Below are 27,488 nucleotides of genomic sequence, written 5' to 3' on the forward strand. Positions count from 1 at the left end.
GATAGATGATCTAACAGCAGATAAAGTATATGCTGTTTCTATGAATATATCAGTATGTTTAGAATCAGGAGGGGTGTGTGAAGTGTTTACCAATGTATTCCAGGATCACAGGTTACCCAAAGCTGAATGTGACTATGATTCACAGTTTGTCATACCTGGTAAGTAAATCTGATCAACTGTCATACATACTGTCCATGGAAAATAATATGCATTTTAATACACTTTTTACGGGACGTATTATGCGATACTGTTGATTGTCCTTCTATTTGTCCATACTGTTTAAATCTGTTAAAGTAACCTTCCTTAAGTTTTTTTTTTTTAATAAATTTCTGATTTTACATTGAGGAGTTATGAAACTTTTTACATAAGTGACAGGCATATCATGTGCTCATGGCCCTGTCCTTTATTATCCTATAATCGATCTTTATACTATTCAAATACATGTTTACAGATATTATGAAGCAATAAAAATTCTGTTGCAAGGGACTGGTTATATTGAATTTTCTGTTTTCTTCACTGTTTAAAATGCCATAATATGGGGTTCTCATTGCGGCTTGTTTTAAAGTCTTGTTGATTTTTTCGAGGATTATGAAGTTAATAAAAAAGAATGAGTTCAATATTGATTTGCAGGATAAAAACAATATTTGTACTGTGTTTAGGAAAGTATAAAATTCATTTGAACTTGCTAAGAAACAGGAGAAAAATTTGGTGAGCCTCGTTTTTCCCTGTTTCTTAAGTTTGTCAAATAGATTTTATATTTTCCTACAATGTACACATATTATATATATCTTTACCTAATTTTGATTTGCAGTTAGCATAAACATGTCTTTTATTGCTACGCAGAAAACATTTCAGTTCGAACACTATTCAAATGTTGTGAGAAAAATTTTGCTAGAAATATTTAGATATTTTTCAGAGTTTAGTCTGAGTGAATACTTAGATGAGAAGAGCATACCTAACAGCACAGTACCCCTAGATGTTAACACTATTGCCCAATTACTGCATGATACAGCTCTCGCACCTTACATGATGGACAATGTTTGTGATCAGACTGTTATACCATATTATCCCAATGATAAAGGATGGAACAGAGGTAAGAATACTCTTGTGTTAAATCATATGATTGTCATGTGACCAAATATATCGTACTATTTCAATGATAAAGGATGGAACAGAGGTAAGAAAACTCTCATTGGTTATCACATGATGTAGGTACACTGAAAACTGATCTTAGCTTTGAGTTTGTCTACAGTTTTCAACCTAGATCCTTCAAACTTCACAGAAAGATTGCATATTCAAGTTGTTCACCTGTTATTGATCAACAAATGTTTGATCACTACAATATTATCAAAATAAAACCATACCTACCTCAAAAACCATGTTTTAGTGATTTTATCCAATTTTGAATCATAAAAGTAACATACCGGTAATTACCTTCAGTTTGTAAGTTTTCATTTGTATGACATAAAATTAAGCCTCGACATCAATGCACCAACATGATTTGTGAAGTTTCGAAGAATTGTTTTTGTTTCAAACTTATACATTTTTCAAGCTCCAACCTTTTACTTCTTTTTGTAATGCATTTGAAAAAAGAATAGCAGTATTGTAGTTAAAGAGTTGCCCCTGTCAAATTTGATTTGATGGTTGCAAATATCTGTTTTACTGCCTATACAACGCATAGCCTCTAAAACTGTATTTTTTCTGAACATCAAATTGCCAATTGAAGTTGGCAACTTTTTATTTACAGTACTTTTTTTAGATTTTTTTCAAAGTTTTCAAACAAAATAAGCAAGATTCTTCACCTATATTCTGTAATTAGTTTTAATCGTTTTAAATATTTTGAAATTAATTTCTGTATTTTCTATCTTCAGCTTGTGAAGAATATGTAGAATTACCAGTGTTGCAATTTGGTACCATCTGTCATCTGTACAGCTCTTGTACCGGTGTCACCTGTTGTAGCAGCTTCCCAAGGATCAATAGGAATGTTAACACACAGTTGAGACTGGATCCCTGTAAACGTGAAATGACCATTGGCATAGAGAAGTTGGAAATTAGCATCAGTTTGTTTGGATATACATATGGGGAAGTTGTAAAAGTAAAATTACATGGAGTGATTGGTCTTGAGTAAGTACTTATAGTACAAGATTTTATAGAAGTTTGGATTGGATAACTTTTAGGTTTTTGATGTGGTTACAAAAATTGACTGATGTTGTGGGCATTAGTTAAAAAGGCCAATAAGCTAATTTCTTCCTCACTTTTCTTTTAAGTTTCATTGTATTTGCCAATGTTAGGCTGGCAAATTATTTTGAGCTCTGTTTGAAACTTCAAGGCATCTCAACAACATTACAGTCTTACTATATTTGAGAGATGTTTTTCTGTTTTACACATGTTAGACAAAACCAAGCACAAATGTCTGGTTAGCCTTGATTGTTGACAACTTGTGTGTTAAATATCCCTTATGCAACACATTGTTGGGGGGACAAAGAAATACCTGGCATCCACCTGTTTGTCTGTCTGGTCTTGTTAGCACTCTCACATATACAATCCTTTCTATTAGCTTTGTCTATGACATTTTAGGGCATGTAAACAATTTTTATAAGAGTAATGCTCATTGAACACATTGATTATATATAGAAAAGTTCATAGTTGAGCACTCTCACATGTACAATTTTTACTCCAATTTTATAAGTTTTGTATCATATTTATATCAGCAATGTTTTTCGTTTGTTTATTTTTCAAATTTGTCTCTAAAGTTATATCAGCAATGTCTTGGATGATTTCCAAAGATCAATGTCAATGAAATATTATAAAAGAGTTATGTCTCTTAAAAGGATTAATTATATCTGAAATTGCATTTGCTCTCAAGCCAATTTTTCTTAAGATATTTATAAAGAAAATAAGGATTTTTTGTAGTTTTTGCCAATGGATTAATACAATATGTGCATGAGGGAGGCATAGGAACTCTGTTCTTTTATTGAATTTTGAGTCTTTAGGGAGACTTTTTGTTGTATTAGGTTGTGTATTCTGATGTGCATTAATGGCCAATGTGCTATAAGTAGATAAGTAGCATCTTTTTTATTGTTGATCGGAGAAAGACCACAAAAATTCCATCAATGGTCAAAATCATATCCAAAATACATTTTAGGTTAAAAAACAACTCTGCTCACGTACAATAGATAGCTCTGGTTCTAATAATTTTGTATTGAAAAATCAGGGGTTTCGATCATTATGTTTCATGTTGACTGGTACTTGGTACTTTTCAATAATTTAGGCGGAACTTGTCAATAGCATAGAAGGGGTAAAGTCTAGTGTGTCACCTAACGAATGGCCTTAAAATTCATTGAAAACTTCTTTTGATGGAATAGCCCTCATGATACTTATACATTCAGGCTAGCTAATAATTTTACTTTACAGCTAAAGTTTTTATTAAATTTGAAAAAATAAAGTTCAGTAAAGCTTTGTCACACCCACAACATGGCAAAAGTAGTAATAAAGATGTAAAAAGCAAAGGCAACCTGCTAGGAATTTCTGCTAATCTTACCAGAAGTGTTTCCAGATTAAGCATGTTCTTCTTAGTTATTGTCTAATACAAATGATGACGAAGAGCACAGACCAAAATGTAGAAAATATCCGTTTTTGTCACCAATGAAAAGTACAAGTAATATTTCCTGTATCTACAGGTTTCAAAATTTTGTTATTGATTGCAGATTCAAGATTGAAAACTTTGAGATAGAAAGAAAGTTTATGGTGAACCTAGAGATAACTGTATGTATGGAAACAAATGGAACATGTGAAATAACTGTTCCTGTCTTAATAAGTACAGCTCTACCAAAGGCAATATGTGAATGGAAGAATGATTATGTCCAAGCAGGTAAACAACTATTCCTATCTTGATAAGTACAGCCCTACCAAAGGCACCATGTGAATGGAAGAATGATTATGTCCAAGCAGGTAAACAACTATTTCTATCTTGATAAGTACAGCCTTACCAAAGGCACCATGTGAATGGAAGAATGATTATGTTCAAGCAGGTAAATAACTACGGTATCACTATCTTGATAAGTACAGCCTTACCAAAGGCACCCTGTGAATGGACGAATGATTATGTTCAAGCAGGTAAATAACTATTCCTATCTTGATAAGTACAGCCCTACCAAAGGCACCATGTGAATGGAAGAATGATTATGTTCAAGCAGGTAAATAACTATTCCTATCTTAATAAGTACAGCCTTACCTAAGGCACCATCTGAATGGAAGAATGATTATGTTCAAGCAGGTAAATAACAACGGTATCCCTATCTTGAAAAGTACAGCCTTACCAAAGGCACCATGTGAATAGAAGAATGATTATGTTCAAGCAGGTAAATTACTACGGTATCCCTATCTTGAAAGTACAGCCTTACCAAAGGCACCATGTAAATGGAAGAATGATTATGTTCAAGCAGGTAAATAACTATCCCTATCTTGATAAGTACAGCCTTACCAAAGGCACCATGTGAATGGAAGAATGATTATGTTCAAGCAGGTAAATAACTGTCCCTGTCCTGATAAGTACAGCCCTACCAAAGACACCATGTGAATGGAAGAATGATTATGTTCAAGCAGGTAAATAACTGTCCCTATCTTGATAAGTACAGCCTTACCAAAGGCACCATGTGAATGGAAGAATGATTATGTTCAAGCAGGTAAATTACTGTCCCTGTCCTGATAAGTACAGCCCTACCAAAGGCACAATGTGAATGGAAGAATGATTATGTCCAAGCAGGTAAATAACTATCCCTATCTTGATAAGTACAGCCCTACCTAAGGCACCATGTGAATAGAAGAATGATTATGTCCAAGCAGGTAAATAACTATTCCTGTCTTAATAAGTACAGCCCGACCAAAGGCACCATGTGAATGGAAGAATGATTATGTCCAAGCAGGTGGCTCAATATCTTTAATTGTTTTTACATAGGCGGTAATGGTAACGTTTTTTCCTGTAGCTTAGTCCATATCGTAAACTTGGATATGTATGATAGCTCGTTTCGAAGCTGTGACATTTTCACATATGTGGTTAAATTTTCGGGGTACGAAGTGAGATTACTTTTTCCGTAAATTAGCAAACCCCGAACATCCTGTTGTGATGCGGCTCCTTGTCGTAAAATATCCCCTTTTTAACACAATAAGTTCTTTGAAAATTTAATATTTTGAACACATTCAATAGCTCCATAGTTTTTACACATTTATTCTATGTTCCTCTACTTTCCTAATCACCACAAATAATTAAGTTCAGTCATTTGTTAAAAATAGAAACATGTCCAATATCACTACACAGAGATTTTTTCTTTACACGTGACTTTTGAGTTCCTCATTTCAAGGCGCATTAGGGATGTTGTCCCAGGTAAATAACTATTCCTATCTTGATAAGTACAGCCCTACCAAAGGCACCATGTGAATGGAAGAATGATTATGTTCAAGCAGGTAAATAACTATTCCTATCTTGATAAGTACAGCCCTACCTAAGGCACCATGTGAATAGAAGAATGATTATGTTCAAGCAGGTAAATAACTACGGTATCCCTATCTTGATAATTATAAGTACGGCCCTACCAAAGGCACCATGTGAATGGAAGAATGATTATGTCCAAGCAGGTAAATAACTATCCCTATCTTGATAAGTACAGCCCTACCTAAGGCACCATGTGAATGGAAGAATGATTATGTCCAAGCAGGTAAATAACTATCCCTATCTTAATAAGTACAGCCCTACCAAAGGCACCATGTGAATGGAAGAATGATTATGTTCAAGCAGGTAAATTACTGTCCCTGTCCTGATAAGTACAGCCCTACCAAAGGCACAATGTGAATGGAAGAATGATTATGTCCAAGCAGGTAAATAACTATCCCTATCTTGATAAGTACAGCCCTACCTAAGGCACCATGTGAATAGAAGAATGATTATGTCCAAGCAGGTAAATAACTATTCCTGTCTTAATAAGTACAGCCCTACCAAAGGCACCATGTGAATGGAAGAATGATTATGTCCAACTAGGTAAATAACTATTCCTATCTTGATAAGTACAGCCCTACCAAAGGCACCATGTGAATGGAAGAATGATTATGTTCAAGCAGGTAAATAACTGTCCCTGTCCTGATAAGTACAGCCCTACCAAAGACACCATGTGAATGGAAGAATGATTATGTTCAAGCAGGTAAATAACTGTCCCTATCTTGATAAGTACAGCCTTACCAAAGGCACCATGTGAATGGAAGAATGATTATGTTCAAGCAGGTAAATTACTGTCCCTGTCCTGATAAGTACAGCCCTACCAAAGGCACAATGTGAATGGAAGAATGATTATGTCCAAGCAGGTAAATAACTATCCCTATCTTGATAAGTACAGCCCTACCTAAGGCACCATGTGAATAGAAGAATGATTATGTCCAAGCAGGTAAATAACTATTCCTGTCTTAATAAGTACAGCCCGACCAAAGGCACCATGTGAATGGAAGAATGATTATGTCCAAGCAGGTGGCTCAATATCTTTAATTGTTTTTACATAGGCGGTAATGGTAACGTTTTTTCCTGTAGCTTAGTCCATATCGTAAACTTGGATATGTATGATAGCTCGTTTCGAAGCTGTGACATTTTCACATATGTGGTTAAATTTTCGGGGTACGAAGTGAGATTACTTTTTCCGTAAATTAGCAAACCCCGAACATCCTGTTGTGATGCGGCTCCTTGTCGTAAAATATCCCCTTTTTAACACAATAAGTTCTTTGAAAATTTAATATTTTGAACACATTCAATAGCTCCATAGTTTTTACACATTTATTCTATGTTCCTCTACTTTCCTAATCACCACAAATAATTAAGTTCAGTCATTTGTTAAAAATAGAAACATGTCCAATATCACTACACAGAGATTTTTTCTTTACACGTGACTTTTGAGTTCCTCATTTCAAGGCGCATTAGGGATGTTGTCCCAGGTAAATAACTATTCCTATCTTGATAAGTACAGCCCTACCAAAGGCACCATGTGAATGGAAGAATGATTATGTTCAAGCAGGTAAATAACTATTCCTATCTTGATAAGTACAGCCCTACCTAAGGCACCATGTGAATAGAAGAATGATTATGTTCAAGCAGGTAAATAACTACGGTATCCCTATCTTGATAATTATAAGTACGGCCCTACCAAAGGCACCATGTGAATGGAAGAATGATTATGTCCAAGCAGGTAAATAACTATCCCTATCTTGATAAGTACAGCCCTACCTAAGGCACCATGTGAATGGAAGAATGATTATGTCCAAGCAGGTAAATAACTATCCCTATCTTAATAAGTACAGCCCTACCAAAGGCACCATGTGAATGGAAGAATGATTATGTTCAAGCAGGTAAATTACTGTCCCTGTCCTGATAAGTACAGCCCTACCAAAGGCACAATGTGAATGGAAGAATGATTATGTCCAAGCAGGTAAATAACTATCCCTATCTTGATAAGTACAGCCCTACCTAAGGCACCATGTGAATAGAAGAATGATTATGTCCAAGCAGGTAAATAACTATTCCTGTCTTAATAAGTACAGCCCTACCAAAGGCACCATGTGAATGGAAGAATGATTATGTCCAACTAGGTAAATAACTATTCCTATCTTGATAAGTACAGCCCTACCAAAGGCACCATGTGAATGGAAGAATGATTATGTTCAAGCAGGTAAATAAGTATCCCTATCTTGATAAGTACAGCCCTACCAAAGGCACAATGTGAATGAAAGAATGATTATGTTCAAGCAGGTAAACAACTATTCCTATCTTGATAAGTACAGCCCTACCTAAGGCACCATGTGAATAGAAGAATGATTATGTTGAAGCAGGTAAATAACTATCCCTATCTTGATAAGTACAGCCCTACCTAAGGCACCATGTGAATGGAAGAATGATTATGTCCAACTAGGTAAATAACTATTCCTATCTTGATAAGTACAGCCCTACCAAAGGCACCATGTGAATGGAAGAATGATTATGTTCAAGCAGGTAAATAACTGTCCCTGTCCTGATAAGTACAGCCCTACCAAAGACACCATGTGAATGGAAGAATGATTATGTTCAAGCAGGTAAATAACTGTCCCTATCTTGATAAGTACAGCCTTACCAAAGGCACCATGTGAATGGAAGAATGATTATGTTCAAGCAGGTAAATTACTGTCCCTGTCCTGATAAGTACAGCCCTACCAAAGGCACAATGTGAATGGAAGAATGATTATGTCCAAGCAGGTAAATAACTATCCCTATCTTGATAAGTACAGCCCTACCTAAGGCACCATGTGAATAGAAGAATGATTATGTCCAAGCAGGTAAATAACTATTCCTGTCTTAATAAGTACAGCCCGACCAAAGGCACCATGTGAATGGAAGAATGATTATGTCCAAGCAGGTGGCTCAATATCTTTAATTGTTTTTACATAGGCGGTAATGGTAACGTTTTTTCCTGTAGCTTAGTCCATATCGTAAACTTGGATATGTATGATAGCTCGTTTCGAAGCTGTGACATTTTCACATATGTGGTTAAATTTTCGGGGTACGAAGTGAGATTACTTTTTCCGTAAATTAGCAAACCCCGAACATCCTGTTGTGATGCGGCTCCTTGTCGTAAAATATCCCCTTTTTAACACAATAAGTTCTTTGAAAATTTAATATTTTGAACACATTCAATAGCTCCATAGTTTTTACACATTTATTCTATGTTCCTCTACTTTCCTAATCACCACAAATAATTAAGTTCAGTCATTTGTTAAAAATAGAAACATGTCCAATATCACTACACAGAGATTTTTTCTTTACACGTGACTTTTGAGTTCCTCATTTCAAGGCGCATTAGGGATGTTGTCCCAGGTAAATAACTATTCCTATCTTGATAAGTACAGCCCTACCAAAGGCACCATGTGAATGGAAGAATGATTATGTTCAAGCAGGTAAATAACTATTCCTATCTTGATAAGTACAGCCCTACCTAAGGCACCATGTGAATAGAAGAATGATTATGTTCAAGCAGGTAAATAACTACGGTATCCCTATCTTGATAATTATAAGTACGGCCCTACCAAAGGCACCATGTGAATGGAAGAATGATTATGTCCAAGCAGGTAAATAACTATCCCTATCTTGATAAGTACAGCCCTACCTAAGGCACCATGTGAATGGAAGAATGATTATGTCCAAGCAGGTAAATAACTATCCCTATCTTAATAAGTACAGCCCTACCAAAGGCACCATGTGAATGGAAGAATGATTATGTTCAAGCAGGTAAATTACTGTCCCTGTCCTGATAAGTACAGCCCTACCAAAGGCACAATGTGAATGGAAGAATGATTATGTCCAAGCAGGTAAATAACTATCCCTATCTTGATAAGTACAGCCCTACCTAAGGCACCATGTGAATAGAAGAATGATTATGTCCAAGCAGGTAAATAACTATTCCTGTCTTAATAAGTACAGCCCTACCAAAGGCACCATGTGAATGGAAGAATGATTATGTCCAACTAGGTAAATAACTATTCCTATCTTGATAAGTACAGCCCTACCAAAGGCACCATGTGAATGGAAGAATGATTATGTTCAAGCAGGTAAATAAGTATCCCTATCTTGATAAGTACAGCCCTACCAAAGGCACAATGTGAATGAAAGAATGATTATGTTCAAGCAGGTAAACAACTATTCCTATCTTGATAAGTACAGCCCTACCTAAGGCACCATGTGAATAGAAGAATGATTATGTTGAAGCAGGTAAATAACTATCCCTATCTTGATAAGTACAGCCCTACCTAAGGCACCATGTGAATGGAAGAATGATTATGTCCAAGCAGGTAATAACTATTCCTATCTTGATAAGTACAGCCCTACCTAAGGCACCATGTGAATGGAAGAATGATTATGTTGAAGCAGGTAAATAACTATCCCTATCTTGATAAGTACAGCCCTATCAAAGGCACCATGTGAATGGAAGAATGATTATGTCCAAGCAGGTAAATAACAATCCCTATCTTGATAAGTACAGCCTTACCAAAGGAACCATGTGAATGGAAGAATGATTATGTTCAAGCAGGTAAATAACTATTCCTATCTTGATAAGTACAGCCCTACCTAAGGCACCATGTGAATGGAAGAATGATTATGTTCAAGCAGGTAAATAACTATGGTATCCCTATCTTGATAATTATAAGTACAGCCCTACCAAAGGCACCATTTGAATGAAAGAATGATTATGTTCAAGCAGGTAAACAACTATTCCTATCTTGATAAGTACAGCCCAATCAAAGGCACCATGTGAATGGAAGAATGATTATGTTCAAGCAGGTAAATAACTATTCCTATCTTGATAAGTACAGCCCTACCTAAGGCACCATGTGAATGGAAGAATGATTATGTTCAAGCAGGTAAATAACTATGGTATCCCTATCTTGATAATTATAAGTACGGCCCTACCAAAGGCACCATGTGAATGGAAGAATGATTATGTCCAAGCAGGTAAATAACTATCCCTATCTTGATAAGTACAGCCCTACCTAAGGCACCATGTGAATGGAAGAATGATTATGTCCAAGCAGGTAAATAACTATCCCTATCTTGATAAGTACAGCCCTACCTAAGGCACCATGTGAATGAAAGAATGATTATGTTCAAGCAGGTAAATAACTATTCCTGTCTTAATAAGTACAGCCCTACCAAAGGCACCATGTGAATGGAAGAATGATTATGTTCAAGCAGGTAAATTACTGTCCCTGTCCTGATAAGTACAGCCCTACCAAAGGCACAATGTGAATGGAAGAATGATTATGTCCAAGCAGGTAAATAACTATCCCTATCTTGATAAGTACAGCCCTACCTAAGGCACCATGTGAATAGAAGAATGATTATGTCCAAGCAGGTAAATAACTATTCCTGTCTTAATAAGTACAGCCCTACCAAAGGCACCATGTGAATGGAAAAATGATTATGTCCAACTAGGTAAATAACTATTCCTATCTTGATAAGTACAGCCCTACCAAAGGCACCATATGAATGGAAGAATGATTATGTTCAAGCAGGTAAATAACTATTCCTATCTTGATAAGTACAGCCCTACCTAAGGCACCATGTGAATAGAAGAATGATTATGTTGAAGCAGGTAAATAACTTTCCCTATCTTGATAAGTACAGCCCTACCTAAGGCACCATGTGAATGGAAGAATGATTATGTCCAAGCAGGTAATAACTATTCCTATCTTGATAAGTACAGCCCTACCTAAGGCACCATGTGAATGGAAGAATGATTATGTTGAAGCAGGTAAATAACTATCCCTATCTTGATAAGTACATCCCTATCAAAGGCACCATGTGAATGGAAGAATGATTATGTCCAAGCAAGTAAATAACAATCCCTATCTTGATAAGTACAGCCTTACCAAAGGCACCATGTGAATGGAAGAATGATTATGTTCAAGCAGGTAAATAACTATTCCTATCTTGATAAGTACAGCCCTACCTAAGGCACCATGTGAATGGAAGAATGATTATGTTCAAGCAGGTAAATAACTATGGTATCCCTATCTTGATAATTATAAGTACAGCCCTACCAAAGGCACCATGTGAATGGAAGAATGATTATGTCCAAGCAGGTAAATAACTATCCCTATCTTGATAAGTACAGCCCTACCTAAGGCACCATGTGAATGAAAGAATGATTATGTTCAAGCAGGTCAATAACTATTCCTGTCTTAATAAGTACAGCCCTACCAAAGGCACCATGTGAATGGAAGAATGATTATGTTCAAGGAGGTAAATAACTGTCCCTGTCCTGATAAGTACAGCCCTACCTAAGGCACCATGTGAATGGAAGAATGATTATGTTCAAGCAGGTAAATAACTATGGTATCCCTATCTTGATAAGTACAGCCTTACCAAAGGCACCATGTGAATGGAAGAATGATTATGTCCAAGCAGGTAAATAACTATTCCTGTCTTAATAAGTACAGCCCTACCAAAGGCACCATGTGAATGGAAGAATGATTATGTCCAAGCAGGTAAATAACTATCCCTATCTTGATAAGTACAGCCTTACCTAAGGCACCATGTGAATGGAAGAATGATTATGTACAAGCAGGTAAATAACTATCCCTATCTTGATAAGTACAGCCCTACCAAAGGCACCATGTGAATAGAAGAATGATTATGTTGAAGCAGGTAAATAACTATTCCTGTCTTAATAAGTACAGCCCTACCAAAGGCACCATGTGAATGGAAGAATGATTATGTCCAAGCAGGTAAATAACTATCCCTATCTTGATAAGTACAGCCCTACCTAAGGCACCATGTGAATGGAAGAATGATTATGTCCAAGCAGGTAAATAACTATTCCTATCTTGATAAGTACAGCCCTACCTAAGGCACCATGTGAATGGAAGAATGATTATGTTCAAGCAGGTAAATAACTACGGTATCCCTATCTTGAAAGTACAGCCTTACCAAAGGCACCATGTGAATGGAAGAATGATTATGTTCAAGCAGGTAAATAACTACGGTATCCCTATCTTGATAAGTACAGCCTTACCAAAGGCATCATGTGGGACAAAAGGCCTACCAAAGGCACAGTGGGAGAATGATTATGTCCATGCTTGTAAAGTCCCTGTCATTGATAATTGTAGGACTACAAATGGCACCTTGTGAATGGAAGAATGATTATGTTTATTCTGGTAAAATCCCTGTCTTGGTTAATTCAAGCCTTCCATTGTCCAAATGCACTTTATTAATGGAAGGATTATAATGTTCAAGCAGGTAAATAACTGTCCCTACCTTGATAAGTAAAGCCCATAAAAAATCAATTCACTTTTATTTTCAATCAGTCATTACAAAATTTTAATTATCCAAGGATAATAATGACGCATAAACTTATGTGCGTTTCGAAAAAGAGTGCAATCATTTATTTATTTTAATGCATTTAATCATGAGCCGCAATAGGATATTGTACTTTTTGAAGAATACTATATTTTGTTTGAAATGTTTAAAAATGCCAATATTTCTTCTTTTAAAAACAAATTACTGCACTGTTATTTGTAATAAGTAATTTTTACTGCATCTGGTATTTGTTTTTTTGTAAAAAAATGTCAATATTAGAACGTAAAGATGCTTGATCTTTTGTGTGTATAGAATATCTAAGCGAGTGCAGCCTTACTGAAGTTTCCATGGGAATGGAAGAATAAAAGTTCCAAATATTTCATTGGATGAAACGTTTTGTTCCAGATTTTTCTTTCCTTGGTTTTTTGAAAGAGAAAGGTATTGATGTAAATGATAATCTGGATGCCAATCAAGCGTCTGCCTTGATAGAGAGGTTAGCCATTGGAAATTTATTGAAGGACACGCAATGTTCTACTTCTCTTGCTCCTTACAGTGGACACACACATGGTTGGACTAATTGTAAGTTGTCTTGTAAATGATTAAAATTTTTAATACATGTATAAAGTGTTGTCTATGCCTTTATATTTCTTTTTAAATAAGATAAGCACTTGTATTTTGAACCATAACTTTTTGAATCATATATTGTATGGGAGGATATGTTGAATGGCAGATTTTTGATCGAAATCATCGTAATATCTAATGATAGATTGGTTGATGGATTAGACATAGAACAAATAATGACTTTCAGAGTCAACGTTCTGTTTGAATTGTGACTGTTAAAGTCGAGTTTTTGAGGCCAAATAACCCCTTTTTGGAAATTCCTGGCTACGGGCCTGCACCTGGAAAAAAGTATTGCAACACTTCCATTGATAACAGTGTATTCTGACATAATTGTAGAATGTGTATAATTTGGGTTTTACCAAACACTTTTAATTCAATTATGGTTTAAACTTAAATTTGTGTTATTAACTTACAATTCATGCAAAATTAAGACTAGAGAGATGCATCATTAGAGCTGTACAGAAAAAGTTATTCAACTTTTGTCTTTTCTTCTATGCCAACATTTTATAAAAGTATTTTTTTCAGCAAAACGAAACATCTGATACAGAAAATGTGTGTTAAACTAGGCATTTCATACAGTTCTAAATGGGTTTAATGAATAAAAAAATCTGTATTTATTGCAGAACTAATGTTTTGGAAAATTGAGTCCTGCAAAATTTGCATTTTTTTTACCACACCTGGCGACAAAGCAAGATGGCCTAAATGGCTAAAAATAGTACATAGGGTAAAATGTAGATTTGGGCTTATATCTCTAGAACCAAAGCATTTTAAGCAAATCTGATTGGGATAGAATTGTTCATTAGCTCAAGATCTATCTGCCCTGAAATTTTCAGACTGATCAGGTAACCTGTTGTTGGGTTGCTGCCCTTAAATTGGTAATTTTAAGAAAATGTTTTGCAGCTTTTGGTTATTATCTTGAATATTATTATGGATAGAGATAAACTGTAAACAGCAATAATGTACAGCAAAGTACAATGTAATACCTACAAATAAGTCAACATTATCAAAATTGTCGATTTCCCCTTAAGGAGTAATTGCCCTTATAGTAAATTTTTTACAATTTTCATAAATTTTGTAAATTTTTGTAAATTTTTACAACATATTTTCACTGTAACTACTGGACCAAGTTCATTATAGATAGAGATAATTGTAAGCAGCAAGAATGTTCAGCAAAGTAAGATGTACAAACACATCACCATTACCAAAACACAATTTTGTCATGAATCCATCTTTGTCCTTTGTTTAATATGCACATAGACCAAGGTAAGCGACACAGGCTCTTTAGAGCCTCAAATTTATGAAAAGGGCAAAAAACTATTTCTGTGCAGCTGTTATAGCATTACTATTGGATAAAAATTAAATTAAAACCTTGAATTCAATTATTAAACGTAAACGGATGAAAAGTATTTGATAAAACCCAAATTATACACAATCTACAATCATGTCATTTTACATTGTTTTCAATGGAAGTGTTACAATACTTTTTTCCAGGTGTATATTTTATTGAACAACCTTATTTAATAATGAATGGTAAACATTCTTTTGCTTTACTCCAACCCGGCAAATATAAAATATATACAATTGTTAATATGCACTGACTATGGTTACATTGAAATGTGATCATACAACTTATTTTTTTCTTATATATTGACAGCATGTGGACAGCCAATGGCAACTCTTCCCACTATATCAGGTGTTGTATGTAATGTTGGCAGTGATTGTACATCTGTTTACTGTTGTTTGTCAGACACCAGAATCGGCAAACGCTTTGAGACATTTGTAAAATTTGACCCATGTTTGTTCAGACTTCGTGTTGGAATAGAAAAATTAACATTCAGTACACTCTTATTTGATTATGAATGGGGTCAGTTGACTGAAGTTTGGTTGTTTGGATATGTTAGAATGGAGTAAGTATGTTTTCACTTACATGTATAAAACCTTGTACAGTAAAACCATTTAGCATTGTGTTCCTGCTCTGATTTTGTGCTTTTCAATAAGTGAATATGCTGAATCCATGTACAATCTCTTTTACAGAGCATACATCATGCGTGTAGTTCTAAGTATATGGATTCAAATAAGGTCAAATTATTGTCTTGCAAGTAAGTGATGGAAAAGGTTGCATATTTAAAGTGAATGCTACTAACTAAATTTGATTAATAACAATTTTAATTCTTGTCAATTTTTGAAAAAAAAAAGTTTTTTTTTTCTACATATACTTAAGAAAGTGTAGCTATAATGCCACTTCAACAAACAAATATTTATTTTCTGTAAACTAGGAGGGATGTTGCTATTCCAAAACATATTGAGTGTTTTAACATGATTATAAACAAAGACCTGATTAAATTAAAACCTATTTTAAAACAGGTTTACAGTAAGAGACTTGGAGATGGAAGGAGATTACTTGATTGACATGAAACTTCAAATTTGTCGTGAGTCAGATACAGACACAACACCATGTGGAGTTGACGTTGTAATTTTTGACAAATACAGACTTCCAAAATTGTCATGTGACTGGAATTCAGGATTATATACAGGTATATATTAGTGTTTTGTTAAAAAAATTATATAAATTGGAAGACAGTTCAATACAATACGGCAAATGTTACAAAATATCAATGTCAATGATATTTTAGTATTCAGCTGGGTTAGCAATCAACATTTCATTTCTATGAAGATTCTTTGCCTCTTCTCTTTTATATAGAATCTATAAATATAATAGTAATTTTTTGAAGAAAAAGAAGGGAAAACTAAAGAAAATGGACCAAAAGACCTCAACACATTGCTTAAAGCAACATAAATATTAGCAATTTAAAGTCTGCCAAACAAAATTTCTAAGTGTCCCAAACAAAATTTTGAGAACCTTGTTTTTTTCCTGAGTTATTATTATTATTATGGCACTTTCAATGGAATTGGTGTGACAATATTGTTATTCTACATTTTGTTTCTTATTAATATTTTTCTTTCACTATTATTGGACAAACTAGTTCTCAGAATTGGATGGACCAATGTTGATGGAACTAAGCTATAATGTTGACCACCATGTACAAATTGTTCCTCTGACTTGGGAATGTGCAAGATGGCTACCGTTACCATGGAAATTGAAAAACAAAACATCAAAATTCTAATTCCTTTTCTTTAATACCCAGCATAACGAAACTTTGTGCATATATGCTGACTGTGTTTTGTTGAGGAGTACAGACAGCAATAAGAATGGCTTTTATAATATACAAATCACAAAAATGTCAGCATTCACCTAAAAAGCTAACAAAACCTTTAAACAGACTTATTCAGAAGGGATATAGGTACGAGACTATTGTTAAGTCATTAAAGATGGCATATTTTTGTATTGATATTGATTCAATCACAGGGTCTTTGCTATAATCATCATATGTAGACTTTGGCTCTCAGTGAGAGAGAACATTTACCACCCTAGTGCAGTTTTTGAATGAATACAGTATTGAATTGTTTTGGCTGATTATGTTCCCATTTTTCCCCAAATTTCCCCCAGATACTTGCATTGGTTGTAATGATGCCTGTAAACTATGAAACACCATGTAGATTTATTTCTGCAAGTAAGATTAATTTTTTGGCATCTCAAACATCTGTCTAGAGTTTGTCTTACAAAAAAGGACTGACAACTCCTCAAAGAATGCTATTCTTCATTGACTTTGCAAATTCAGTCTCATTTCCCCCCCAAAAAGACAGATCTAAGACCTTCATTGTTATATGTTGAAATAAGTCTATTTTTGGAAATTTTGAAGTCATCATTAATTAACCTACTTCTTAAATTATGATACCCATTGAAGCCAGAAATGCTGAGTTTAAACCAAGAGTTGATATATTAAAAAAAAGGATGGATGCAAGGAAAGGATTAGTAAAAATAATAATACTACGTTATATATAAATCAGCAAGAGGCGGAGAAAGTCATAATAACATATAAATTTTTATTTCCCAGGATTTCAAGGATTGGCAACATGGCTGACAGACAACAGTGTAACGAAGACAGAACCTCTGAGGGGACCAGAAACATTCAAGTTAATGTCTGACTCTGGCATAGCAGCTTATCTGTATGAGCCTCCATGTGATCAGCTGGGAAGTACCTATTATGGAAATGTTGGAGGTGTCAAGAATGGTACAGTTTTTGAATTATTTATCTTTAATTAGACAGTGAATGAAGACATTTATAGCATTCAAAAATTATTTCATTATTGATATGTTAGTGATGAATTTTCTTGGAAATTTATATTGCTGTCACACAAAACACACAGGAGAACAGATATGTAGTGTATGTAACGATGAGAAAACAATCAAACGGCACAAAAAAGACTTGTATGTAAATATTTTTGTATTGAATGCATATAGATCAATACTATTATCATATTAAATTAATTGAACAAACTGGTTGTGACAGGTAATAAATAATGTAATTAAGAGTATTGTGACTGCATGATTAGAACAGAATTCGGAATACTAAGGGTTCAGTTTCCAGAGGGTATTGTTACAGACTTGAAAAAAGGAAAAATAATACTTTATTTTTTGATTGAATTAACATAAAAGTAGTTTATTCACTGTCCACTTTACTCAGGTTTGATTGAACCAAAGGAGACATTGTTCATATATATGTGTATTTATATTGAAATAATGTGGATCCTGATCACATACAATTTTAATACATTTTATGAAGTAACATGTTTTTTGTAATGTTTATTGATTCTGCAGTACTTTTTTGCCTATTTGGCAAAATAAAATAAAGTGAGACTTTGGCATGCTCAATTTCAACCTGCAGTGTCAACAATGTATAAAAATTGATGACCGCTAACAGTAAGTCAATGATATTTGGTATGCAGTTATTTTAGTCTTTGTACATTTCATTTTCATCGGGCAGGAGGATGGGTTGGCGGTGGCTCCCAAACAGTGTCTGTTCATTAAAATTAAAATGTTTTGAAGAAATTTTTATGTATATATAAAAAACTTGTATATGAGATATTTTTTTTTGCATTTCCCCTAAAAATATTTTCAACTATTTTCAGATTGTGGAAAGCCTGTTTCTGTCCCTGTGCTACCCTCAGGAGTTGTCTGTACTGTTTCCACGGATACATGTACTGGTTTGGACTGCTGTATCACCATTCCACTAACAAACAAGACAATGAACTTCCGTATTAACATAAACCATTGTTACCAGGACATTACTGTTGGATTGGAATCAATGTACAGAGAATACAAATTACTGGATTACAATTTTGGTACCATGGAACACTTCAATCTCAGAGGAGTGTGTAGAATGGAGTGAGTTTTTATTCAGACTTGTAGGAATTCTTTATCCTGAAATAATATGTCCTTACCATTTTGAAAACTATCTTAAAAAGACAATATCTAGAATAGGGTGTAAAATGTGATACATAATATCAATAACAGACATTTCTGTAGAAGTGTCCTAATTTCTGTTAAATGTAAGTAATGAACTAATCAAACACTTGCAACGAATGTTTAACTTTTTTGAAATATAGAGGTTAATGGGATATATATTTTAATGCATTGACTAGGAAAAGACCTGAGAAGTTACAAAATATTAAGAAAATGTTGAAAGAGAACAGTTATTCAGCTTTAAAGAATTAGTAATTTATTTTCAGATACAAAATAGAGGACTTCATTGGAAAGAGAGCTTACTTGATGGATATAAGTTTTTCCTTCTGTTTAGAGACAGGAAGTTGTGAATTTACAGAGACTATCATCCAGGGTGTCAAGTTCCCTAAAAAGAAATGTACATGGGATGATACATATAGAGTGAAAGGTAAATATAATTTATAAGGACTTTTATCCAGGGTGTCAAGTTCCCTTAAAAGAAATGTACAGTACTTGCAACCTTAGGAGTCACTATTTAAGCAATCAATCAGCAGTCATTCATCAGTAACCAATCAGTCACCAATCGGTCAAGTTCGAGTCAAACTCATTTCACCAATCTGTTGGACCTATTGACCTCTGGTACATCACATGATGAACAAATAGAATTATGGAATCATAGTGTCATTTCATTCAATTAAAAATGGCGTCATGGAAAATACTTAACGTTCAAGTACAAAAGGTTAACATTCTATTTATTATTATTCAGCAAAGTTTTAAGAATTTTAAAAGAAAAGAATATGAACATGAAACTAAATTTAAATATTGTTATAAAAGAATAGAGATTTTGGTTTTTATTTAGGTTGTATATTTTCAAACATGGAGAGTGATAAAATGATGTTTATTGCGATTAGGATTTTTTTTTTCAAAAATGCTGTAAAATTAAGTGATCATTTATTGCAAGTTTCAGTGTATTATTTTCAATATCAAAAAGTAATTTTATACTTATTATCTTAAAATTCTTATAAAAAACTTATCTTGAGGCCTTTGCAATAATTAACTACTAATAATATTGCTGAAATATTGATAAAAAAATTAAGAGAAAATTGTAACTTTAAAAAATGCGAACAACATTTAAGTATGTTTTCTCTGATATTCTTTTAATTTTATGAAAAACAACCAATCTGTACCTTTAAAAAGGAATAAAAATCCAATGGCAGTCAATAATTTCCATTAAAATTAAGAAATGATTGCACTCTTATTTAACAAAAACAATAGTTTATGCATATTTATCCTTCAATCATTCACATTTATACTGAACTACTTATCTGATTGTACTTGACATTCTGATAAAAAGTTTCTTAAAGAGAAATTTACATGGGATGAAACATAGGATGAAAGGTAAAGATAGTTTATAGAGACTTTCATCCAGGGTATCAAATTCTGTAGAATATATTTTTTTAGAAAAAAAGTTTTGGTGGAACAAATGTGTTGTTGCAAATATTTTCCAGCTGTTTACTTGATAAAATAAATAAAAAGAATACAATTTAGTAGGTGCTTGTTTTCTGATGGACTGAAACATTGAAAAAATGTTACTTGTAAGAAAATCAGTGGACTTAGAATTCAACAATTATGGAAAATTATTTTAACTTAATTTTTTTGTTTAATTATTGAAAATCTAAAAATTGATTTCAGATTTTTCACTGGATCAGTGGAGTAGAGAGAGATCTATTGACACAACACAAGTGTACCCAGCTTATTACATCTCAGAACTTCTCCAGAATTTGGACCTAACCAGATATTTTCAATCATCACAGTGTAGCCGATCAGTGTCACCCTATGATTCACCAACCAATGGCTGGAAAAAAGGTAAGCTGATTTTTCACAACTTTAGTCATGAACATATTATTTTTCAACTTTACAAGGTATATAATTATATATAGATAAATTTGTTGTAGTCAATCTGTATGTTGATATTAGTTCATACGTATGTCCAAAAAATAATCCATTACATTCTCCCTAGGTATATATGAACAAAATGGCTTCATGTATTGCCTTCAGTTTGACAGTGATGAGTTGTAATGTGTAAGCATCTCTCATTCGCTGAAACACCAACTTCCTAATAGCTGATACTTTGAATTTGCAATATGTTTAATGAATTTGAATCATTTAGGACACATATTTAACGGTCAGTAATTCAGCTTTGAAGAGTTATAACATAAGTGCTTTTCACTTTGGTCATTAGAAACCTTCTTTCTGTTTTTGAACAGTTAGAATCATGAGCTTGTGTATGCTCAGCACTACAACAGGTGCATTCTGTTTTCAGTTTGTTTTCTTCATATTTTTTAAAACAGATTGCAGGTAAAAAAATTGGAAATTGATAACTTAAAATTTGTAGATTTGTGGCTTTGGACAGTAGCTTCATTTATATATAAAATAGAAAAACAAAGGATATGGGGTATCTATCCATGAGACAAAATATGTACATGCACTGCAAAAAAAAAGCAAAAAAGCAAAGGAACAGTGCTTTTATTGCTGTTCTTCATCTCAAAGTTACAGTCAGATCTTTAATCTGGAGCCAAAAACTCTCACGTCAATTTATATGCATATACATAAAGGATTTTATTTCAGATTGTTCTGACACAGAAGTCATAGCTATTTCTACCAATCCAATAACATGTAAGCTAAAGTCAGACTGTGCTGCCATAAACTGTTGTTTAGATGAAGTGTTTATCAACAAGACATTTGAAGTGTTCTTTGAGATAAACCACTGTGAAAGAAAGATCTACATTGGAATAGAAAAACTGAAGTTCTATATTCCTCTACATGACTTTGAATTTGGTAAGATTTGTTTGAATTGAAAAAAGATAGACATTTGAAATTTTTGTATTTTGTTTTATATAAAAAAAAAAACACACTTTCTAGTTGGTTTTTTTTGTTGTCTTTTTAAGATGTTTAATGAATTAATTGCAAAAATTGAAGAAAACTTTGATCCTATAATTTTCAAGATTTAATTAAAACAATCAAATTTGAAAGTCATTCCACTTTTATAAGATGATTTTGATTAATCATTAATATTAACAAATTTTCAGAAATAATTGCATTTTAGCATTGTCTATAATCTCCAAAGCATACAGGATTTCAAACATGCATAATTATTTTTTTCTTTCAGATAAATGGCATGAATTCAGTTTAGTTAAGACAATTCGCATAAGGTGAGATATGGGCATCTTTGCTTAGGCCAAAGGTTACGATCCAGTCTCCTCCTCTCCACCCTTGTCCAATTAAGATATATTTTTGGATCCATGAGGTAATGATATTCACAGGTCATAGCTATAGTTGAAACTGGCTTCATCCATTCAAAATGCATTTTTATTTAATCTGCCAAGGGTGGAGAGAAAGGAACTGGATCTTAACCCTTGGCTAGGGAAGATGAGATATAGATAATTTACTAATAATGTTAGGTTGTTTTCTTATCAATATACCGTACCCCAGTAAGCATTAAATCTTTTTTTTATTGATACTCACTGTCATGTAATATAAAACTGTGAGTAAAAAGAGCAACTAGTATTGAAAGATAGCAAGATTTGATATGTAAATTCTCATTATGAATAAATAGTTTCAGAATAAATGTTTTTTGTAGATCTATAAATAATAAAAGCAAAATAGATAAATAAGGAGCTTATGATATGAGTGCTAATGAGATATCTATATACTAATAAAGTTCTTAAGTTAAATTGAAATTAATATATATTGACCATTTCCTTTGTAAATCAGAACTTATATATAGTTTTCACATTAGACTGAAAAAAGTGCAAATAAGAATTATATTCATAAAATGAAGTTACCCTTCTTTAGGTACAATCTATATGATCTATGGAGTGAAGGAGTATATTTGGTATCCTTGGAGATATCGTCATGTTGGGAGATGTATAGTAGATGTGACTGGACTCAGTCTGTACTGGACTATGCAAGGTTTAAAAAGCAGGCATGTGCTCCACAGATGGCATACCAGAATGCAGGTATTTATGTCTTAAAAAGTAATTCAACAATAGTATAATGATATGATACTTATTTTAGTATTTATTTCAAAAGAAATTGTCACAGAATTTGTATAAGATAAAATTTTGGAATACAATATTTATACATTATATATGTAAACTCCCCAATAAAAATCTTTGTATGTTATAAAGATTTTTTTTTATTTGTAGATTATTTCAGGTATTTGAATGACCTATAGTTTCATAACTTACAACTCTTATAACTTCATATAACTTTCAAATATTAGAAGCTTTTTAAAGGACTTAGATGTTCGATGTCAGCCAAGGTTCCATATTGAAGACCGTACTTTGACCTATAATGGTTTACTTTCACAAATTGTGACTCGGATGGAGATTTGTTATATTATAGATAATTGTCGTTTTTTTTTTATTCTCCCTGACAACTTGGACTACTAGTTATAGGTAAATGTCATTTTACTTAAGAGTTCTCTCTGACGACTTGGCCTTATAATTATAGATAATTGTCATTTTATTTCAGGGTACTTCCTGACAACTTGGACTTCTAGTTACTGTGAATTCATTATTATTCTTTGAAATAGCAATTTTCTTGGATTTCATGCGTACAGGTGAACCACGAAATTATATGTTCATTAGATCACAAAATGTCTATAGGCTTATAAGCATACTTCGGTAAAACCACGAAATTAAATATACACGAACATGCAAGTTTTCCTCAATCCACGAAAAATTGTTACCCACGAAAATAAACGAATCCTCAGTATAGATAAATGTGGTTTTAATTCAAACTTCTCTCTGACAACATGGGCTACTAGTTATAGATAAATGTTGTTTTATCTCAGGCTTCTCCTTGACCACTTCGGCTGCTTGTTTAGATCATTACCAATTTATTTTAGGTTTCCCCCTGACAACTTGGGCTACTAATTATAGATAAATGTCATTTTATTTCAGGTTTCTCCCTGACAACTTGGGCTAGTTATAGATAAATGTCATGTTTCTTTAAGGCTTCTCTCTTTACTACAACTTCGGCACCAGATAAAGATAAATACCATTTTATTTTAGCCTTCTCTCTGTCAACTTGGGCCACTTCTAACAACATAGACAAGGATGCCATGACTAAAACAGACCTCATACGACTCTACGATGAACTGGACGTTGCTTGGTATCTAATGAACACATGTGACTTTGCAATGTCGCCTTTTATAGCTGATGGATGGAATAACAGTAAGTTTTACAGTACAATTATATGATTTGATAATAGATTATGGTTGAGAACACTTTTGACGAGAGGAAATAGGGATATGAAAATATTGCCCTGATAAATTGTGAATGCATGTGATTTAAAAGTTTAGGGAATTTTCATAAATTATGTGATAGATATTATCAATAACAATGACTCAAATGAGAAGAAAGAAAGAAAAAAAAACAGCTCAACAAAATGAAGGAAGGCGATGTAAGTTAATAATAGTCATTCTCTGTTTTGTCCCCTGTGCAATATGTTGCAGGGACATAGAAATACCCGGTGTCTTTCCGTCCGTCTGTCCATCAGTCTGTCCTGTCTTGTTAGCACTGTTACTTGTACAGTTCTTGCCAATTTTTTATAAAACTTATATCATAGGTTTATAACATCAAAGTCTTGGACGAGATCGAAAATCAGCAATGTCTTTGATGAGATCGAAAATCTGTGATAATTAATATTTTTAAGAGTTATGTCCCTTGAATATATACATTTTATGTAAAATTGCATTTTTTGCACTCTCATGTGTACAATTCTTGTCAGAATTTTATGAAACCTAAATCATAGGTTTATGTCAGTATTGTCTTTGATGAATTTAAAAATCAGTGCTGATCACATTTTTTTTATAGAGTTATGCCCCTTGGAATTATGAATAATATGGAAAGTTGCATTATGAGAGCTGTAATGTACAACTCTTGCAAGATTTTTATGAAATTTATACTGTATGTTTATAACATCAATCTCTTTTGACGAGTTCAAAAATCAGTGCTGATTAATTATTTTAAAAAAATGGCTGTCAGTCTGTCCCGTCTTGTTAGTGCTCTCACTTATACTGTTCTTGCAAGATTTTTATCAAACTTATATCATAGGTTTATCACATCAATGTTTTGGACAAGTTCGAAAATCAGTGCTGATCAATTATTTTTAAAAGAGTTTGCCCCTTGGAAATACTTATTATATGAACAATTTAATTGTCAGCGCTCTAATGTATACAATTATTGCGAGAATGTAATGAAACTTATATCAAAGGTTTATATCAGCAAAGTCTTTGACACTTTTGAAAATAAGTGCTGATTAAATATTTTTAACAGTTATGCACCTGCGAAATGTTAATGTTAGAGGAAATCACATTGCATTGGTTCTAGAGCTTTCTTTTCTCTAAGATACTAACAAAAAGTTTTAAAGAACAAAAAAAAGTGTTTTTTTAAATATTGCCCTTGTACCTTGGATAGATAAAATATGTGCAATGCAGGGGACATTGGACCTCTGTCCTATTTTTAATTTCAGAAGCTGCTGTGTATTCCTCTTTCTGAATATAATTTCCATAAATTATGTCAGTTAAAATCAGCAGTAAGAGCTTTACTGTAGAAGAGCATAACAAATAGTTTTGATACTGTTATTCCTAATTATTCTTAAAAAATTATTTTAGTATGCAAGCTCTGATATGGGTTTGTTTGAAAATTTAAGATTTTCTAAACCAGGGATATCAAGTCACTACACAGTATCTTCCCATGATACATTAGATGATGGTCAAACGATCTGTATACTGTTTGGTGAAAATAAGATTAAAACTTTTTTAGTTTCTGGACTTTGTAATTAAAACAGGGGTGTGTTTTTTTCACATGTCGCCCGGTATGTCAAAAACGATTTATGATTATTGCTTAAAACTTTACACACTTCTTAGTTATATATATTAATCTAAAGATCTGTATACTTTTTGGTGATGATTCAAAATTTTATTTTTTGAGTTATTGAATATTTTGTAAAACAGGGGGAGGGGGTTTTTACATGTCACGCCGTATCTCAAAAACAATTTATGATTATTGCTTAAAACTTAAAAAACTTCTTTGTTATACTAATCTTAAGGTCTGTATATTTTTTGGTTTTGATTCAAAATTTTATTTTAGAGATATTGAGTTTTTTGTAAAAAAAAAAGGGGGGAGGGATTCACTTGTGCCATATCTCAAAAACAATTTATAATTATTGCTTAAAACTTAACACACTTCTTAGTTATATTAATCTAATGATCTGTATATTTTTTGGTGATGATTCAATATTTTATTTTAGAGTTATTGATTTTTTTTTGTTAGAAAAGGGGGTTTTCACATGTGGCACTGTATATCAGAAACTATTTATGATTATTGCATAAAACTTACACACAAGACGACAGACATATCATGCGCTGGTGCAGCTGTTTATTATAAGTGTCAAGCAATTCATCAGTTGTGAGTAAAGACAGCCATTTAAATTATTTAACAGGTGCCAACCTTCACCCAACACAATGTGTAGGTTTGTGATTAGGTCTGTTCATGGGGAACTACTAGGGGGATTCACTAGTGGTATGTCAATGATATTTGGTATGCATATGTATTTGCATTGGCACATCTCATTTTCATTGAGATTGTTTGGCCACGTGTATATGAAAATCTTGAACTGTTTTTGGGATACGATTGCTTTCAAGCAATCTGTAGACTTTTACCGCTGAGTCATGGCTGCTTTCCCTCACGTCAACCGTTTTATTCTAAACATTCAGCAACATCTCAGATTCTTATGATTGTCTTGCTTTAAAAGGTAAAAACAGGCAAAAGGATTGAACATAAACAACTTTCCTGTAATGTTCTTCTCATAATCTTCATGTTTGATATATCCCTTGACCTATATGCGTGTTTTTAACAACACGGAAAATCAGAATTAAGCGGTATTTATATTTAGTGTTTTTATAAATTTAGAAACATGTCAGAGGGAATTCCCCAGTTTTGATAAATGCGAGAGTTTTCTGAATTCCGATAATTCTATTTCTGTCATATAAGAACTGAAGTTTTTCCAGATTTTACCGTTATGAAACTGATATTTGATACTGTACTCTCCGATAAAGAAATGGAGAACCATTCATCATATCATTTTTAAAATAACCGTTCTTCTTCCAAATCACAAGTCGCGGGTTTGTTTATGTATTAATGCGCATGCGTATAGTTTTCTTGATTTTAAGGGGTATCAGATTGAGTGGTTGCTCTGGATTCCCCGCTTCATTGATTAATTTGAAACTCATGGAATTCTTTCTATGTCTGTCTGCTATTGAGGGTTATTGTTGTTGCATAATTTTAAATCATATGCATTATTTAAATTAAAATAAATGTAGTCCCAGTATACCCAGTTCAGCCGAAATGGAGTTTTTCATATTATCATTTCGAGTTGTCTTCCTTCCGGAAGTATTTTCCGTCAAATCGAAATACAATATGACTCGTCAAGAAAAATTAACTCGTTAGATGTCGATAAATGTCGTATTATATTCAGAACGATCTCAATTTAAACAGAGAAGTGTGTACGGAAAGGAGTCATGCCCACTGACCCAAAGGAAATTAATATTTAAAGAGTTAGAAATGGGGTTCCTGCTAGAATTAACGGTGATAA

General features: G+C 33.2%; 1 protein-coding gene across 1 annotated transcript in view; it reads left to right on the forward strand.

Moving 5' to 3' along the window:
* LOC143056124 (uncharacterized) overlaps positions 1–27,488 on the forward strand; it is a 98,822-nt gene continuing 71,334 nt past the window's right edge. Inside the window, exons 1-14 of the mRNA XM_076229210.1 lie at positions 1–158; positions 917–1,093; positions 1,872–2,124; positions 3,708–3,871; positions 15,135–15,387; positions 15,845–16,014; positions 17,437–17,613; positions 18,512–18,767; positions 19,112–19,272; positions 20,517–20,690; positions 21,453–21,662; positions 21,994–22,036; positions 22,680–22,843; positions 23,903–24,064. Coding sequence (XP_076085325.1) covers positions 41–158; positions 917–1,093; positions 1,872–2,124; positions 3,708–3,871; positions 15,135–15,387; positions 15,845–16,014; positions 17,437–17,613; positions 18,512–18,767; positions 19,112–19,272; positions 20,517–20,690; positions 21,453–21,662; positions 21,994–22,036; positions 22,680–22,843; positions 23,903–24,064 — 2,482 coding nt within the window. The 5' untranslated portion in view covers positions 1–40. The remainder of the gene's footprint in view (positions 159–916; positions 1,094–1,871; positions 2,125–3,707; positions 3,872–15,134; positions 15,388–15,844; positions 16,015–17,436; positions 17,614–18,511; positions 18,768–19,111; positions 19,273–20,516; positions 20,691–21,452; positions 21,663–21,993; positions 22,037–22,679; positions 22,844–23,902; positions 24,065–27,488) is intronic.

Source organism: Mytilus galloprovincialis, chromosome 13, assembly GCF_965363235.1.
Source record: "Mytilus galloprovincialis chromosome 13, xbMytGall1.hap1.1, whole genome shotgun sequence".
Lineage (NCBI taxonomy): Eukaryota > Metazoa > Mollusca > Bivalvia > Mytilida > Mytilidae > Mytilus > Mytilus galloprovincialis.